General features: G+C 38.8%; 1 protein-coding gene across 5 annotated transcripts in view; it reads right to left on the bottom strand.

Moving 5' to 3' along the window:
• Nucleotides 1–5046: 5046 nt before the first annotated feature.
• GPATCH2L (G-patch domain containing 2 like) overlaps nucleotides 5047–17159 on the bottom strand; it is a 57240-nt gene continuing 45127 nt past the window's right edge. For 3 of the 5 annotated variants that reach the window (XM_032482418.1, XM_032482417.1, XM_032482419.1), the window contains one exon: nucleotides 5047–15729. In XM_032482418.1, coding sequence (XP_032338309.1) covers nucleotides 15569–15729 — 161 coding nt within the window. In that variant the 3' untranslated portion in view covers nucleotides 5047–15568. The remainder of the gene's footprint in view (nucleotides 15730–17159) is intronic. The other 2 variants (XM_032482421.1, XM_032482420.1) reach the window with 1 other exon arrangement.

The following is a 17159-nucleotide window of genomic DNA, read 5'->3' as shown; positions in this document are numbered from 1 at the left end:
GGCTGTCCAGTTATCCTAATACTACTCATTTTTATAGTCCATCTTTTCCCCCTACTGGCTTAAAGCACCACTTTGATTTAATTTTTTATTGAAGTATAGTTGATTTACAATATTTTATATCAGTTTCAGGTGTACAACATGATGATTCAATATTTTTATAGGTTATTCTCCATTTACTGTTACTACAAAATAATGACTATACTTCCCTCTGCTCTATAATATATCCTTGTTGCTTATCTATTTTATACATAGCAATTTGTATCTCTTAATTCCATACCCCTATCTTGCCCCTTCCTCCTTTCCTCTCCCCACTAGCATCCATTAGTTTTTCTCTATCTGTGAGTCTTTTTGTTTTGATATATACATTCACTTGTTTTATTTTTTAGATTCCACATATGTGATAAAACAGACATACAGTGTTTGCCTGTCTCTGCTTGATTTATTTCACTTAACATACTACTCTCTAGGTCCATCCACATTGTTGCAAATGGCAGAATTTCATTCCTTTCTGTGGCTGAGAAATACTCCATTGTGTGTAGGTATATATACAGAGAGATAGGTGTATATACCATATTTTCTTTATCGATTTATCTGTTGATGGATACTTAGGTTGCTTCTATATCTTGGCAATTATAAATAATGCTGCTATGAACATTCAAATTAGTTTTTTCTTTCTTTTTTTTAATATATATATACCTAGGAGTGGAATTGCTGGATCATGTGGTAATTCTATTTCTAGTTTTTTGAGGGAAATCCATACTGTCTTTTTTAATTGAGGTATAGTTGATGTACAATATTATGTAAGTTTCCAGTGTACAACACAGTGATTCACAATGTTTAAAGATTATATTCTAGTTATAGTTATTATAAAATGTTGGTTATATTCTCTGTTATACAATATGTCCTTGTAGCTTATTTATTTTATACACAGTAGTTTAAACCTCTTAATCTCCTACCCTATCTTGCCCCTCCCCCTTCCTCTCCCAATTGGTCACCACTAGTTTTTTCTCTTTATCAGTGAGTTTGTTTCTTTTTTGTTAAGTTTACTAGTTTGTTGTATTTTTTGGATTCTACATATAAGTGACATACAGTATATGTCTTTCTCTGTCTGACTTATTTCACTTAGCATAATACCCTCCAAGTCCATCCACATTGTTGCAAATGGCAAGATTTTGTTTTTTTCTGGCTGAGTAGTATTCCAGTGTGTGTGTGTGTGTGTGTGTGTGTGTGTTTATCACATATTTATTCATTCATTTATCGATAGTCACTTAGGTTGCTTCTGTATCTGGCAATTGTAAAAAATGCTGCTATGAACACTGGGGTTCATGTATCTTTTTGAATTAGTGTTTTTTCCTTTTTCTTTTTTTTCAGATAAATACCCAGGAGTGGAATTGCTGGGTTATATGGTAATCCTATTCTTAGTTTTTTGAGAAATATGCATACTGTTTACCATGGTGGCTGCACCAATTTACATTCCCACTGGCTATGTATGAGGGTTCCCTTTTCTCAACAAGCTTGCCAACATTTGTTATGTGTTTTCTTTTTGATGACAGTCATTCTGTCTGGTGTGAGGTGATATCTCCTTGTGGTTTTAATTTGCATTTCTCTGATTAATGATGTTGAGTATCTTTGTACGTGCCAGTTGGCCAACTGATTGTCTTCTTTGGAAAAATGTCTACTCAGGTCTTCTGCCTATTTTTATTATTTATTTATTTATTTTTAATTTTTTTATTGAGTTATAGTCATCTTACAACGTTGTGTCAAATTCCAGTGTAGAGCACAATTTTTCAGTTATACATGAACATACATATATTCATTGTCACTTTTTTCCTGCTGTCAGCCTATTTTTAAATCAGTTTTTTTTTCTTTTCTCCCCGATGTTGAGTTGTATGGGCTGTTTATCTATTTTGGTTATTAACCCCTTGTTGATCACATCATTTGCAAATATTTTCTCCCATTCAGTATGTTGTCTTTTCATTTTGTGAATGGTTTCCTTTGCTGTGAAAAGCTTTTAAGTTTAATTAGGTCTCATTTTTTAATTTTTGTTTTGATTTTTTTTGCCTTCAGAGACAGAGCCAAAAAAATATTGCTACGATTTATGGCAAGGAGTGTTCTGCCTGTATTCTTTTCTAGGAATTTTATGGTTTCAGGTCTTAACATTTAGGTCTTTAACCTATTTTGTGTTCATTTTTGTATATGGTGTGAGGAAATGTTCTAATCTCATAGTTTCACGTGTAGCTTTCCAGTTTTCCCAGTACCATTTATTGAAAAGACTCTTTTCTCCATTATATATCTTTGCATCCTTTGTCATAAATTATAATAGACTATAGTCATGTGGGTTTATTTCTGAGCCTGCTATTCTGTTCCACTGATTTATGTGTTTGATGGTACCACCTTTATTACATCTTGAATTTTCATGTGTAATTGGGTGTATGTCTGAATTTTCCATTTTGTTGCATTGGTCTGTCTATTCATGTGCCTGTACCGCATTTTCAGATTTAGAGGCTTTATGTTTTAATACCCTCCCCTTTCCAAGTGCTCTTTTTTTAGGGTCATCTTGGGCTAGTCCTGCTCATTTGTTCTTCCAAATGAACTTGATCATCAGCATGCCTAATGCCTAGCTCCAGAAAGAGCTGGACATTTCCAGCATTTTAGGTGGATCATACTAAGTCTTTCTACGAAGAATATACAGTCTCAGATTTTAAACTATGTACTAGACGTGTTTAATGATCAAGATTTCTATTTCTCCTAATTGAGTTTTGGTACATTATCTTTCTAAGAATGTGTCCATTTTGCCTAAGCTTTCAAATTTATGAGCTAAAGTTGTCATAATATTACCTTACTAACTTTAAAATCTGTGCTGAATCTTTAATTATATACCCTTTTCATTCCTAATATTTTTGTGCCTTCCTTAATTTTTCTTAACTAAAGAAGTATATGTTTATTTTCTGTATCATTAAATTCTGACTTCAGTACTATAATTTTATTACTTTTATCTTCTCTGAGTTACTCTTCTCCTCTGGAAAAATAATGTTGTTCTTTTAGTAAGTGTAAAAATGTTGAAAGCTTACCTCATAAATTTTCAGTCCTCTCTTCTTCTCGAACTCAAAACATTTCAGACCATAAATTTTCCTCTATCCCTTTAGCTGTATCCCAAGAGTGTTAATCCATAGAATTTTTGTATAATTCAGTTATAAGTATTTTCTAATATCCATTAGGATTTTTTTTACTGATTCATTCATTTAGATATGTTATTAAGTTTCCAAAGGCATTCCTTTTTTTGTTATTGTTGTTATTGACTTTTTAATTTACTTTCATTGTGATTAGAGAGTGTGATCTATGTGGCTCTAATCTTTGGAATTTACTGAAAGTTTGCTTTATGGTCTAAGAGTCAAGTTTTGTAAATGTTCAATCTGTGCTTGAAAATAATGTGTAATTCTTCAAATTCTTGGGTGTGATAGTCTCTTCATGTCCATAATGCCAAGCTTAATTATTTTGCTCTTTAAATATTTTATAGTCACAAAAGTTTCTGTCCACTTGTCATATCAATTACAGAAAGAGGATATTTTTAACTTAGTACTGCTTATGTGTATTGAAGCTGTTGCGCTTAGTTAAGCTCAACTTAACTCAAGTTACCTAACCTACATTAAGCTTGGTTGAGAATTAGTGTATCTCCCTGGCAAACTGAGCCATTTATCAGTAATTGAACCAATGTTTATTACTTTGTAGAGAATATCCTTACTTTCTCTGCTATCTGCCTCTTACATTTTTTCCATCTTTTTCCTTTTCAATCTTTCTGTGACTTTGTTTTAGACACATCCCTTATAAATAACATATAGCTGGATTTTTTAGGTCCAGTATTATAGGCTTTATATTTCAACTGGACAGTTTCATTTATTTATACTTAACTGACATATTTACTACTATACTTCAATTTTTTTTTACAATCTTATTGTATGCTTTTTCTTTTTCTCACTTTTCTAGTTTTTCTCTTTAACATTCTTTCCCCTAGTTTAAATGCTATAAATTCTCCATATTTATTCTTTTAATGGTTACTCCAAGTATTTTAACATGTCTACTTACCTAAAGTCCAAAGTTAATAAAACTCTACTCTCCTCTTGAACAATTAAGGAGCAGTAGGACACTTTAACTCTCATCACCCCCTTTCATAAGTAATATGCTTTTGTTGCCTGGTGTTTTGAAGCTTCTCATATATTTAAAACATGTAGTTTATATTCTGTGCTAATAAGTACCATATCTAAGGTGTTTGTGAGTCTGATTCTCCTGTGTGTTGTTTCTGGTGGCTTGCACTCATGGTATCCTCTCTCCTTCTTTGGTTTGTGGTTTTTAACTGCAAGCCACCCATAGTCTCTGTAACTTTTAACTGTGGGAGTTCTTTGCTACCTAGATTGAAGTTTCATTCCTCCAGAGAGAATGTGTGTTTGCTTCTGCCAGTCATCTGGGGTTACTACCTACCCAGGTCTACTGTAAATTAAATTCCTATGTGCAGTATTTTGGATCACACTAGTATAAATTTGGGCCATAAACCTCTATAAGGGACAACTTGTTAAGTATTTTTGGGCTTAAAAAAAAAAAAGCTTTTCTTCCATCTAGGGCCAAGGTAAAGAAAGGCATGTTTCCTTGCTGTTATTTCTGCTTGGTGGGTTTATTTAGTATTGGGTGTAGTACTTACAGGGCCCTCGCTCTGCCTTAAGCAGACCCTGCTTCATTGCATACACCCATCACAGTCATCATGACAGAGGCTCAAGGAAACCAGGTCTCAGCTGATACCTTCAGGGCTAAAGATGCCTTTTGTCTTATGTGCCTCCTAAGGGTCAAGCTTTCACGTCACTTTTGACCTCTATAGATTCTTTCATTTCTTGCCACTGCTCCGTGCATTTAGAAAGATATTTTTTGACCCTCAATGATCAATGATAGAACGAACCCAACAAGTAAAGGAATTCAGTAAGGTAGCAGGATGAAAAATTAGCATATAAAAACCAACAGCCTTCATGTATAAGAATAACAACCAAGTAGAAGACACAATGGCAGAGAAAATCCCATTTACTAGCAACAAAGATTAAATACTTAAGGATAAACTTAACAAGAAATGTGCAAAACATATAGAAGGAAAATTTTAAAACAGCCCTGAAAAAGCACAAAAGTAGACTTGAACAATACATCCCCTGTTCTTGGATAGGATGACTCAAAATTGTAATGGTGTCCGTTTTCCTTTAGTTAATATAATACAATCTCAATAAAAATATCAACACACTTTTTAATGGAGTTAGACAGGTTGATACTAAAGTTTACACAGAGAAACAAACATGTATGAATAGCCAGGAAAACACTGAAAAAGTAAAAGAGGCAACTAGCTCTCCCAGACATTAAAAATATTAAGTTTCCATAATTAAAACAGCATGGTACTGTGCACAAAGAGACAAATAGACCAGTGGAATAGAATAGAAAGCCCAGAAGGAGACACCGGTGAATACGGATCCTGTATTGAAAAAAACATTATTGGGAAAACAGATGAAATATAAATACAGTATGTAGTTTAGTTAGTAGGATTGTGTCAATGGTCACTTCCTGGTTTCAATACTTGTACCACAGCTGTGTGAAGTTGTTAACATTAGAAGTTGGGAGGAAGGCCTATGGCAACTCTGTCCTCTTCTTGCAACTTCCCTGGAAGTCCAAAATTATTTCAAAATGAAATGTTTTTTACAGTTTTGAATCAAGGACCCCAGAAAATGTGGAGAGGAGGCACTGAGTCGTATTAATGTGGCTCGCCAGAAAAGGGCCATAACTCACCACTGTGGGCCAAAACCACTTACTTGGCTTTGTTTAAGTTTCAAAGGGTTTAGCTCATTTTATTATTCCTAGGATGGGATCAGAGCTTAGTGTGGGCCAGCTGCACTGGTTTCACCCTATGGACACTTTCTGCAGCTTTGAAATTGCAAAGATTGCAAAGGTCCCTGATCTAAAACGTGTGAATGGATCAACACAAATCTTCTGTCTCCACCAAGAAATAGAGCCCCAAATGCATAACTGGTGGTTGATAGCAACAAACTGTTACTAAAAAACAGTTCTAGGAATTAAGACCATCATGTTATGCATTAAGTTCTACCAAGATAAGATGGTTCAAGGAGAGTACTTTCAGACTAGTATCATGATAGAACACATAAGGGAATCGGTCAGCCATGGTAGAAGCTTTCCAATTCAGTTTAATTTACTCCTAAATATGTCAGCAGCTCCTACAAATAGGTGGACCTGGTTATACTTTCCAGAAAGGGGAACAAGGAGATGCAAACCAGTTTACATCTCAGTTCCAGCACGTTGTTTGCACAAACACCAGTTGCAATAGGGTTTCCGTGACTGCACAGAGAGGAATACTATCACAGCTCTCCAAATCAATGGGTAAGCCAGTGTACACAGGGCCCCTCACTGTCTCCTGCCTACCTCTCCTTGCTCCTCCACGTGCTTTATACATCAGCGATGCCAAAATAGTTGCAGTGGCCTGAGCAGACCATGCTATTTACCCTTGAATGGCCTCATCCTTTCTTCTTCACTGAGCTCCTGTTCATCCTTCAAGACTGTGTGTGGTATTTTTCGAATCCTCCGTGTTCATTTCAATTTAAGAGTGGCTTCCTCCTTGCTGCCCCAAACCCTGATATTCTTGTCTCAAAATGTATCACTCTACATTGTAATATTTGCTTTCCTTGTCTCTTCTTCAGAAGACCATAAACTTTGTAACACTAGAAATGCCTTTCCTCTTTGCATACTCAGCTCCTAGCAGAATGGTTGGCATAAAACGTGTTCTATACACATCTACTGATTTGGAAGGATGTTTATAAAGGCCAAGACTGTTAATTAAGACAGCTATTTTGCTAGCAGTTCTGTGAGATGTTTAGCAAGTAGTCAGAATAGTCTTAACAGCAACTAACAACTCAAAGTCATGTCTTCCTAGTTCAGGGACCAGTTTTGCTTTGGCACACAAAGGGCAATATTTTTTATTGCCATAGGTTTGGAAGATTATATTGACTTTTGCTCTAGTCACTTTCAAAAATAAAAGTAGCCCATTTTTAAGAGAATGCCACAGAAACTGGCCATCTTCTTTCAATATGTAGGCACAGAGAAGAGACCAGCCCATTCCCAGCTGCTCTGACAGGGAGCTCATCAGGAGTAACAGGTAGATGAAGTAAAAGGGTCTCACCAGACACCCGATTCTGGGCTGGGGGGCACGTAGTTTATTTCAGATATACATGCCCACCAATAGTTCACCAATATTATGAAAAGGGGCAGCATAGGGTATCAGTTGGCAATGGAAACTCTAGCATCAAACAGACTTAAAATTTGAGTCCTCGTTGACACTTAACTAGCTGTGACTTTGAGTAAATTAATTTCTAGCTTTGAGAGTATTTCGTTGCTTTAAAATAGAGATAAAAGCACTTATCTTAGAGTTGTTGAAGATTGAGATGCTATTTACAAATGGCATATAATACTCAGCAAATATTACTTTTAATAAAATTTATTTTATTAATATCATTAGTAGTAGTAGTAATGGTAGTAGGATGATGGGCTCTGGATAGGTTCTACTATCTACTGGTTCAAGCAGAGTATATCTAAGGAAACCAGGAATATTCTGCTTTGGAGCAGCCACCCTCTTCCCCAAGAGATTCCTGAGGAAGCCTGCTTAGTGAGTGCCAAGTACATGCCTGTTGAATCAGTGAATAGGGCGATGGCTCTAATGGACCTTTGCTATCCCTGTCGGCTGTTCAGCATCTAAACTGCCCTCCTACGCTTGAAGAATTCATCCATTCCCAGTGGAAGCTAAACATTCCTGGAGGTAGGACATAGGCACCTGACTACTAATTTGATCCAGCCATCCCAGATTTTGAATCAGAAACTAGTGGTGCCCAGAAGCCAGGAACAGCGTCCCTTCTGGTGAGGATGGAACCCCTACACACAGCTCCAGAGGCAGCATGCGGTGATGGTAGTGAAGTGGGAAATCAAGTCCCACTTTATCAGCAGTAGGAATAGTGCCTGAGACCCTAATAAAAACTTGTCTGATAAAGTAAGCTCCAACATGGTACCCAAGGTCAAAAGTGGTGAAGGAATGGGTCTGTCTCATCCCCTAAACCCAAACTAAAATCTTTACCAACTGCAGCAAATAAAAAAAACTGAAGTGAGCACTAGATGGGAGTAGCTTCCTCCTAGGGAGAAGCGGGCCCAGGCCTCCTCACCAGTCCAACACCCTGGAAAGGAGAAAGCAGATGGGGGACCACAGTGCAGCCTGACTTTTCATGATCAGCAACTCCACCCACTAGTAAATAAGGGTGATCCATCTTAGAATCTGACTAACGTGGTCAGCAATTCTTCCCACTTCCTACTTCAGTGGGCTTGAAGGAGGAACAAAAAGTGGGAACAGACACCTTGAGTAGGCCTTACAGTCATTATTACTGCAGGTAGTGCTTCGCTCCAGGTCTGTGCTTTAGGCCAGTGCGTTATGATGGTGTGGCAAAAGGAATTCATTAGCACATAGGTGTTAACTGAAGTACTGGAGGTGAGAGCAGAGTCAGTCTATGTTGGACTGACCTCCACACCAACCTGCCCACCTGTGGAGGCTAAAAAAGAGCAAGTAAGTACAAGGAAAGTCAGGTGGGCAGGGTCAGAAAAGGTAGAATTCCAGAAAAGAAGAGATGATATGGTATCAAGACATAAAGATCAACCTAAGGACTAAATGTTGGCAGCTAAAGTCACCAGCGGGACCCAGCAAGAACAATTTTCATGGCGGCGAGGGTACGACCAGATTTTAGCATGTTGGCTCTCAGCCCCGGCTGCACGGTGGCTGCATGTCCTTGCTTTAAAAAGGCTGTTCCACCACATTCTGGTGTGACTGGTCTGTGGTTCAGTTGGGAGAATCAGGATTCTAAAAAAATCTTCCGAGATGATCACAGGGCGCAGCCATAAAAACTACTGCTTCAGTGGAATTAACAACGGACAGAAAGTGTAGGAGAGGGCAGTACTTCAGTGCTAGTCAAGGGGTTCAAGGGGTTGAGGAAGGGTATTTTTGTTTGAAGGGGGAGACTTTGAACGTGTTTAAAAGCAAAGCCGTATGTCAGGAGAAGCTGTACTAAGCAAGGCATTCGATGAAGGGAGAGTGTAGAAGAAAGGATTCATTAGGGGCAGGACAGGCAAGACAAAGACAAAGAAGAGGTGAGGAAGGGTGTACACGAAGGTGACTGACTGGGGTTTCCCGCCGAATGCTCTATTGTCTGTTAGGGGAGGGTGAGAGCTGCCAGGGTTGAAAGGTGGGGGCTGGAAGGGTTTAAAATGGCCAGTTTGCAAGAGCTGCTGACAACAGGTGGGAGGTTGAATGAGATATTTAGAGCAATTCAAATTATCAGCATGATTTTGGGGTGGCAGATGTTTCATGGAGAAATACATGGCCCACTGGGAGGAGCAAGATGAAAAATCTATACATAGTCAAACAGGGTGATTCCAGTCAAAGTCACCAAGGCCGTTTGTAAGTTCCTTGACATTTTCTTTCCTTTTTTCAATGAAAAATATTTGAATGAGGGATCTGCAAGGGTCAGAACTCACTTTTAGGTAAAAAAAAAACCATTCATTTTCATAATTTTCATAATTTACATCTTTAAAGTACTTTTATGTCCTCACACCTTGATAATATCTAGTAACACTAACATTTTGGCCAGAGGTACTTTTAACTGGTTTTCAAGATGGAAGGGAAAAATTATATGGTGTTTTAAAAGACTACAAGAATTGAAAGAAGAGTTAAACACCCTATACATGTGTATTAATCATGTTTTTTGACATCTTAAAAAACCTTTCTGGCTGGAGAGAGACCGCCCTTCCCAGGGCTGGCCAGTTCTTAGAGATGGCGAAGGACTCAGCCCGCAGCACGTTCGTGTTCTTGACATGCAGACTAACCAGGCCTGATGGAGCCATTCCTCCTGCATCTGGCCTGCACACCCCAGGAAGCAATGATCCCAGGGCCAAGCACCAGGCAACTGGAGCCCACAATGTAGCCCAAAGGCCGTGGAATTATTCACTAGCCACTCCTGAACTGTTCTCCCTGCCCTGCTTAGCCTTTCTGGGGAAAACTCCAATCAAGGCTCTGGCCTAAACCTATCACTTGCTCCGGGTCTTCTGCCTGCTGACGTAAACCTGGTGTTTGTCCTGCGACCCTGCATGTCGAGCCATGCCACATGTTTTTAGGGGAACTGTGAGTAACATGTGACTTTCAATAGCACTGGCCTCTCCGTGTCATCACCCAGTCCCTTTTATAAATAAAGATCCAGGCACAAAACATGAGCACCTGAGGAAGTGATACCAGCGCACTCCTCCATAGTCACACATACTCCCAGAAAGACAGAGCTTCGGGTTGTAGGCTTTAGTAATAAAGTAGGGCCAAATAACATCTAAAGAAATGGCCATGACTTAATTTCAAAGCTTTAAGATGATTATATTCTGAAACACCAAATCCGTAAGTCAGACAACAAAAAAATATAACATGCTGCTACTGTTGGCCCCCAACCCCTGTAGCATCACTAGCTGAAATGTAAAACAAAGACAACGGGGTGTGATTAAGTGGCATCACTGAAAATCGGTTTTCACACGCTCTGAAGTACTGAGATTAATTCCCAGCAAAAGATTACCAATAACTCAACAGGTGTTTATTACACAATAGCTATGTACTCAGGGTGGTTTTTCTTTCCAATTATTTGTTTCATTTTTGTGAGCCACACCTTAAAGTCGTCATCATGATGATACTGGAAAATACATGGCATTTTCACATGAAACTAAGATGTAACGAACAAGTATCATAAAATCACGGATGGCAGTATCTTACACTAATGTTTTACTGTCAACTGTAAAACATGACTATCATTCACAGACTAAAACTCCATTGTTATATTTTAATCCACTTTTAAAAGGTTGTTTCCATCCATCTAAAAACGGCCTCAATGGCATTTTCTCCACATCATCCTTTCTCAGTGTTTCCAGGAGATCTTTCAGGAGCTTGAGGGGAAAAGTATAGGAAATAAAGACATTTAACAGTTTCTGCAAAGAACTGTACAAAAACACCTCTATACTTAAGGAGGAAAATATAAAAGCACCTCAGAGCCTCGGGGGGATACCAGTATATTAAAACATTTCTTTTCAACTGTGGCAAAGCTTGCGGTTCTCAAGCATCAGTGTGCACCGGAATCCCTTGGAGGGCCTGTAAAAGACTGCTGGGCCTTGCCCTCAGTTTCTGATTCAGCAGATCTGGTGGAAGAGAGAATGTGTTGATGCTGTTGGCCTAAGGGCCTCAGCACCCTTGCTCTAAGCATCTCTCCCTCTCCTCCCCTTGCCATCCCACTCTGGACCTTGCCAAGATTGCTTTCCCTGGTGACCATCTTCAGGATCTGCCCCACTCTTCAATACCATGCTTGAAAAAATTTTTATTCTCCACATTTGGCAATTTTACCAAGTTCAGTGCAGTATCAAGAAAGTTTCTTCTTTTGGCCATAAGTTTGTTTTGCTGGGCTTGTTAAAAACCTTATAATTCAGAGTCTGCAGCAAGATCACTCAAATTTCCTTGTTTCTTTTTGATGTTGCTATTCCCAGGCATTTGATGTTCATCTGTTTTGTGCTAACAGCAGAACCCACCAATTTCCTCATCTTTTCCCTCTGTACCAGGTTTCTAATTGGGTAGGAACCCAACTTGATTGCTGTCACTATCAGTAACTCCACTAACTGTCATGAATGGAGTGGGAGATAAGGAAATACTGACAAGTAAAATGCGCAGCTCAAACATTAACAAAGGGAGCAGCTGACAGCAAGATCAAACTGCTTCTTCCTCTCCTGCCATTCCATGAACCCATGAGACATCCTGTAAGCTATGCCCCCAACTAGACTGTATCCACAGCTGCTAGAGAAAGCCACTCTGTTCTCATTCCCGCTCAGATAAGGTTCACCAAACATACAGAATGCTGAATACAGCTTCTAATGCTGAGATCTGTACATAGCCTTCTCCCCAGGAAACTTTTAAAAAGCTTGTGCTCGGAACCATGGTAATGAAGTCAAAATAAAGCAAAGACTGAAAATGAATCATGCATCACCAGGAGTCTCTGCCTGGAGCCAAAGTGGAGACCCCATCACATCAGCAATGACAACGCCAGCCTAACTCCTTACTTGTGACATTCTGTGACTTGTTCAACTCTAAATGACATCTGTGGTCACTCTGCCCCTGTACTTTGCAGCATCAGAACTTGCTATGCTATGGTCTAGATTGCATTTCTGATTCCAAATGCAAGGATGTATCACATTCATCTATTTGGATTCAGAAATGGTTTAACTACCTGTCCTAGGTGCTGCTCTTAGCAAAGGATGCAATAAGTATCACAGATTAAGAAGCTTTATTTCAGCTTTTGGTCATTTTGTTGCCAAAATGGCCTTATTTGCAGCCTGTTTCTATAGCCCAGCAAAACCACGTCATCTGAAATTTTCAGGCAGGAGGTACCAAGATGGTGGAGTAGAGAGACTCACAGCTCGCCGTCTCCCACAAATACACCAAGAATTACATCTACAAACCCACTGAACCGCACAGAACACCTACTGAAATTTTCAACTGCATTTGATTTCTAAAGAATTCAGTGCTAAATGAGGCCTATTTATCAAGAACAGACCACTCAATAAAGATCATACCCTGCCCTTCCCAAATTTAGCACCATTAAACAGCTACTAATTTCTTCTTCTGAACAGTTCTTACCAAAAAGCAACACGAGTTTTGATGAAAATAAGTTTTTCCCTTTAAAATACTGCATCTGAAAAACAATCTCAAATTCCCTTAAACTCATAAGCAAAACTATCCTTTAGGAATAATGCTCATGCAAGTAGATAATGTCTTGCCTTTGCCCACTGTGAAAAATACCCAAGATTAGGATTCAGACAGGCAGACTGTGCAGCCAGCTGGGAAAAATCAGAACCCTGAAATAAGAACTGTGGAACTCTGCTTCAGTTATTACTTTTGAGCAGATCAAACACATGTGAGCTCAATGATCATCCTCAAAGGAAGTCAAGCTATCACAGTTTTTTTTTTTTAACACATTACAAAACCTGATTGTGAAATTATCTTTTGTTGAAAGGTAACAGATTTTTCTTGATTTATGACATTATATACTTTGTCATATAAAAAGGAAATTTAAAATTTAAGATTCAAAAGACACTTGATTCTAAGGTTATTTCTCTGGAATGGACTCATACAAAAAAACAAGCAGAATAAGTCAGTTAATAATTTTGTAAGCATGCTCATGCAGCAGCTTAAAATAAGCAGCGCAATTTACAACCCTGTGTTGGAAAAGTATTTGTGTGCTTAATGGCTAGTCTCTTAGGCAATTAACTTCCTTTCCTACTTATTACAGGTACATACGGCATTTTTGAGTGCTCCCTGTTGAAAGTATTCAAAATAGTAGGAGAGCATACCTCAAAAATGATAAACATTCATGGCATACCGTTTCAAAAATATGGGTCTCAGAGTGACTCAGGTTGTAAACAACAACAACAAAAAAGATTATAACCTAGGGCAGGAAAAGTCTTAAAGTCTGGGATTTTAAGCCTTAGCTTGATTATATGATTTGGGGCAAGTCACTAAACTCTGTCACCACAGAGATGTTTAAAATAAATAAAGTTGTATGTATAAATTACTTTTAATCACATGTAGGAAGAACTATTAGGCCACATGTTATGAAGAAGAGATGCTGCCTGGACTGCAGGGTCTTCAATAGGCCACGATCACAGGACCCATCTCTGCATGAGCCACTGGAGCTCAGTGCAAAGAAAATAAAATTACGTCCATGGAGTTCTCCCTTAAATCCAACAAGTTATGTTAGAAATACGTGCCTTAGGACACTATGGGGACTAGGTAAAAATGTACATATGACAACAAAAACCTACCCTCATCACTAAAACAATTGAGTAGAGCCACTTACACTCAACAGACACTGTTTTCTCTCCTGTGGGCGCAGCCACAGGGAGGGGAGGTGCACCCGCTATGCAGGGGAACCCAGTGGCCCTGGGGATGCTGCGCTGGCTTTAGTGCTCCTCCTCACTCCGGCACCTCCGCCTGCCCCCCCTCCATGCTCTCAGCCTTGCATAAAGTGCTATGTAAGCTTAGTTTCAAGTCCCTCCTCCCCACTAGATTCACACTCACCCCACCGATAAGGACATTCTGGAGCTACCACTGAAAAGGACAACGATCTCTAAAGGAACACAACAGAGCAGCTCACCATTGCAATCTGTGTGAGAAAAATGGACAACCGCGCGCAGGGAGAGGAGGCTCTGTCCCGCTCAGCACCGGCTCAGGCGCAGGAGTGGGAGTTCCTCAAGAAAGTCGCCTGGGCAGCGGGCGCTGGAGAACAGCTTCAGTGTATTTCAGAATAAAAGCACTCAATTTGCCCAAAGAAAGAGCCCTTCTGTCAACCAGGCCCCTGAATGACACTTTTGATAATGCTTTTTTAGAAAGGGTGGCTTTTCTCCAGCAGCTTGAGGCAGTCACTTATTCCTCATTCTGACAAAGGGGCATCCAACTTCAGGCACGGCTGTGTATATAACTACGTGCAGCTGAGCCCTCATAAACACGCCAAGTAGAAAGGCATGACAAAAAAGCATTTTTCCTCTCCAAGGTATGGCCCCGAGAAGCCGTTATTATAATAGAGTATGAATTTCTGCTGCAGGTTATTGACCTATAATACTAACAATAAAAATCTCGTTTAGTACATAAAGGCTTACTACACTGCGACATGAAGTATTAAGATACAATCCACTGACTATTTTAAAGTTGCTGAACACCTAACCCATCTTCTTTACACCAATCTGTGTAGATACATAACAGGTCCTCTTTTGGCAGAACATGAACTTTGGAGATGAGGCAAAGTCCAGCGCAGCTGCTGACGATCCCATTAGGCTGTCTACAAAAATGGAGTAAGTTCCCAAGGCCCACGCTGCTGGTGTCTCTTTTGAGGCTCCAAATCGAGAACTTGCTAGATTTTTCTCATTGGCACTCTGCCTGAATGAAGACCAGGCTCAAAGGCAAGCCTTATCTCCTGCAAACAATTCCATACACAGGTCTTAACCCTGTGTTCAAATTTGTCTGGAACTGACTGCAAATCTGGAACTTCCTCAAATGGTATTAAAAGCTCTACCCAAAAAACTTGCAAAAGCAGTTACTAGTTTTTCAAGAAAAAAGACATACCTGCAAAAAAGTAACAGCTCTGTAAACAGAGCTGTAGGTAACTGTTGGGACAGCAATAGCAATGTAACAAATATAGCACAGGATGAGCTTTTTAAAAATAAAAATTGCTGCCCCAATATTTTACAATTAAAAAAAAAAAAAAAAGATTTCCACAACATGATTTTCTAAGAGAGTTCTTTGTTTGAAGAGGAGTCAGTCCTGGTGGTGAAAGGGTTGGGAATGTCAATTAAGATATGCAAGATAATATGATACAAAGTCTAACTTTGTTTCAAACATCCAGTCGGCTCTTGGTGGGTGAAGTCCTGCTTTCTAGCTGTATCCAGGGCTCTTTTCTTGTGGCATTTTAAAAAACGTAGCTGCAGCTGAGTCTGTGGCTTTCTCTGCAGCAGAGGTCCTAACCAACCACTCAGAGTCTGGAGACTTGGGGGCCTGTGATGCTGGTGTGGTTGGCTCCACTGCCTCCATGTGAACTGATAAGGTTGTTACAATAAAAGTAAAGAGGAAAAAAAATCAAGTTAGACAAGTTAGAATGAGAGATCCATCAAGAGAAAACTGTCTTAATCCTTATAGCTTATGTCCTATTAGACCAAGCAGCCCTATAAGAGTTATCTCTTTTTTTTTTTAACCAAAAAATAAAGGCAAGATTTAAGTAAAATAAGTATTTCTCCACCTCAGAAAATGGGTTTAATTGAACAAATGAATAAATTCAGTAGTACAAATTGATAATCTAGTAATAATCACTTATTCAGCATTTAAGTGCCAGGCACTGTACTATGTAAGCGCTGCATACTTATAATCTTACTTCTTAATGCAAACTCTTAGAAGTAGGTATTGTCATCTCCATTTCCTGAATCAGAAAACGGAGGCACAGATACACATTCCTATATATAAAATAAACAGCAGGTCCTACTGTATAGCATAGGGATCTATATTCAATATCTTGTAATAGCCTATAATGAAAAAGAATGTATGTAAATGTATAACTGAATCACTATGCTGTACACCAGAAAATAAAACAACATTGTAAATCAATAATACTTCAATTAAAAAAAAAAAAAGAAAACTGAAGCATAGAAAAAGTAGATAAATGTTCAAAGACACAACAGAGCTGGTTAAGCAGCAAGACTCAAATTCATATATTGGACTCCAAGCCCCCTCTGCTCATTCTATAACATCCTATGCCTCCAATTTGACAGTGTCACCAATAAATATTGAACAATAAGGAAAATGGCAGAAAAATCCCATAACCAGGCCCGCTACTTTTCAACAAGGACATTAAGACATTCTGGACAGGATAACCATTGCTTGTGCAGGGCTGTCCTGTATATTTCAGGACACTTACCATTCTGGACCCTATTCACTGAATGCCAAAAGCATTCCCCAGTCATTGTGACAAACACTGTCCTCACATTTCCAAATGCCCCCTGAGCAGAGCAGTACAAAGCATCACACCCACTCTGTTGAAAACAAACGTACAGTAAAATAGAGCAATCTAGAAAAGTTTCGGTTTTTACTCTGCCATTTCATTCCCAGGAATGTAACCTAGAAAAGCAATTTTCTTTAAAAATTTTTTTGGTGTAGGGGGAGGTGATTAGGTTTACTTATTTATTTTTAGAGGAGGTACTGGGGATTGAACCCAGGACCTTGTGTATGCTAAGCATGCGCTCTACCACTTGAGCTATACCACCCACTCTTAGAAAAATAATTTTCAAATTATGGGTTACAAAATTAACGTAGTGGGTCATGACCAATAGTCTTTTTTGTCTTAATGAGAAAGAACAGAAAATATCAGTGTACACCCAAGAGTTTACTTTAGATTTACATGTACACCCAGTACATACTCAAACATGCATTTCTTACTGTAGGTTATCGTTTTAAAAAAATCTTGAAAAGCTATTAC

The sequence above is a fragment of the Camelus ferus genome, chromosome 6, assembly GCF_009834535.1.
Source record: "Camelus ferus isolate YT-003-E chromosome 6, BCGSAC_Cfer_1.0, whole genome shotgun sequence".
Taxonomy (NCBI): Eukaryota; Metazoa; Chordata; class Mammalia; order Artiodactyla; family Camelidae; genus Camelus; species Camelus ferus.
This window is presented reverse-complemented; position numbering and strand designations above follow the sequence as displayed.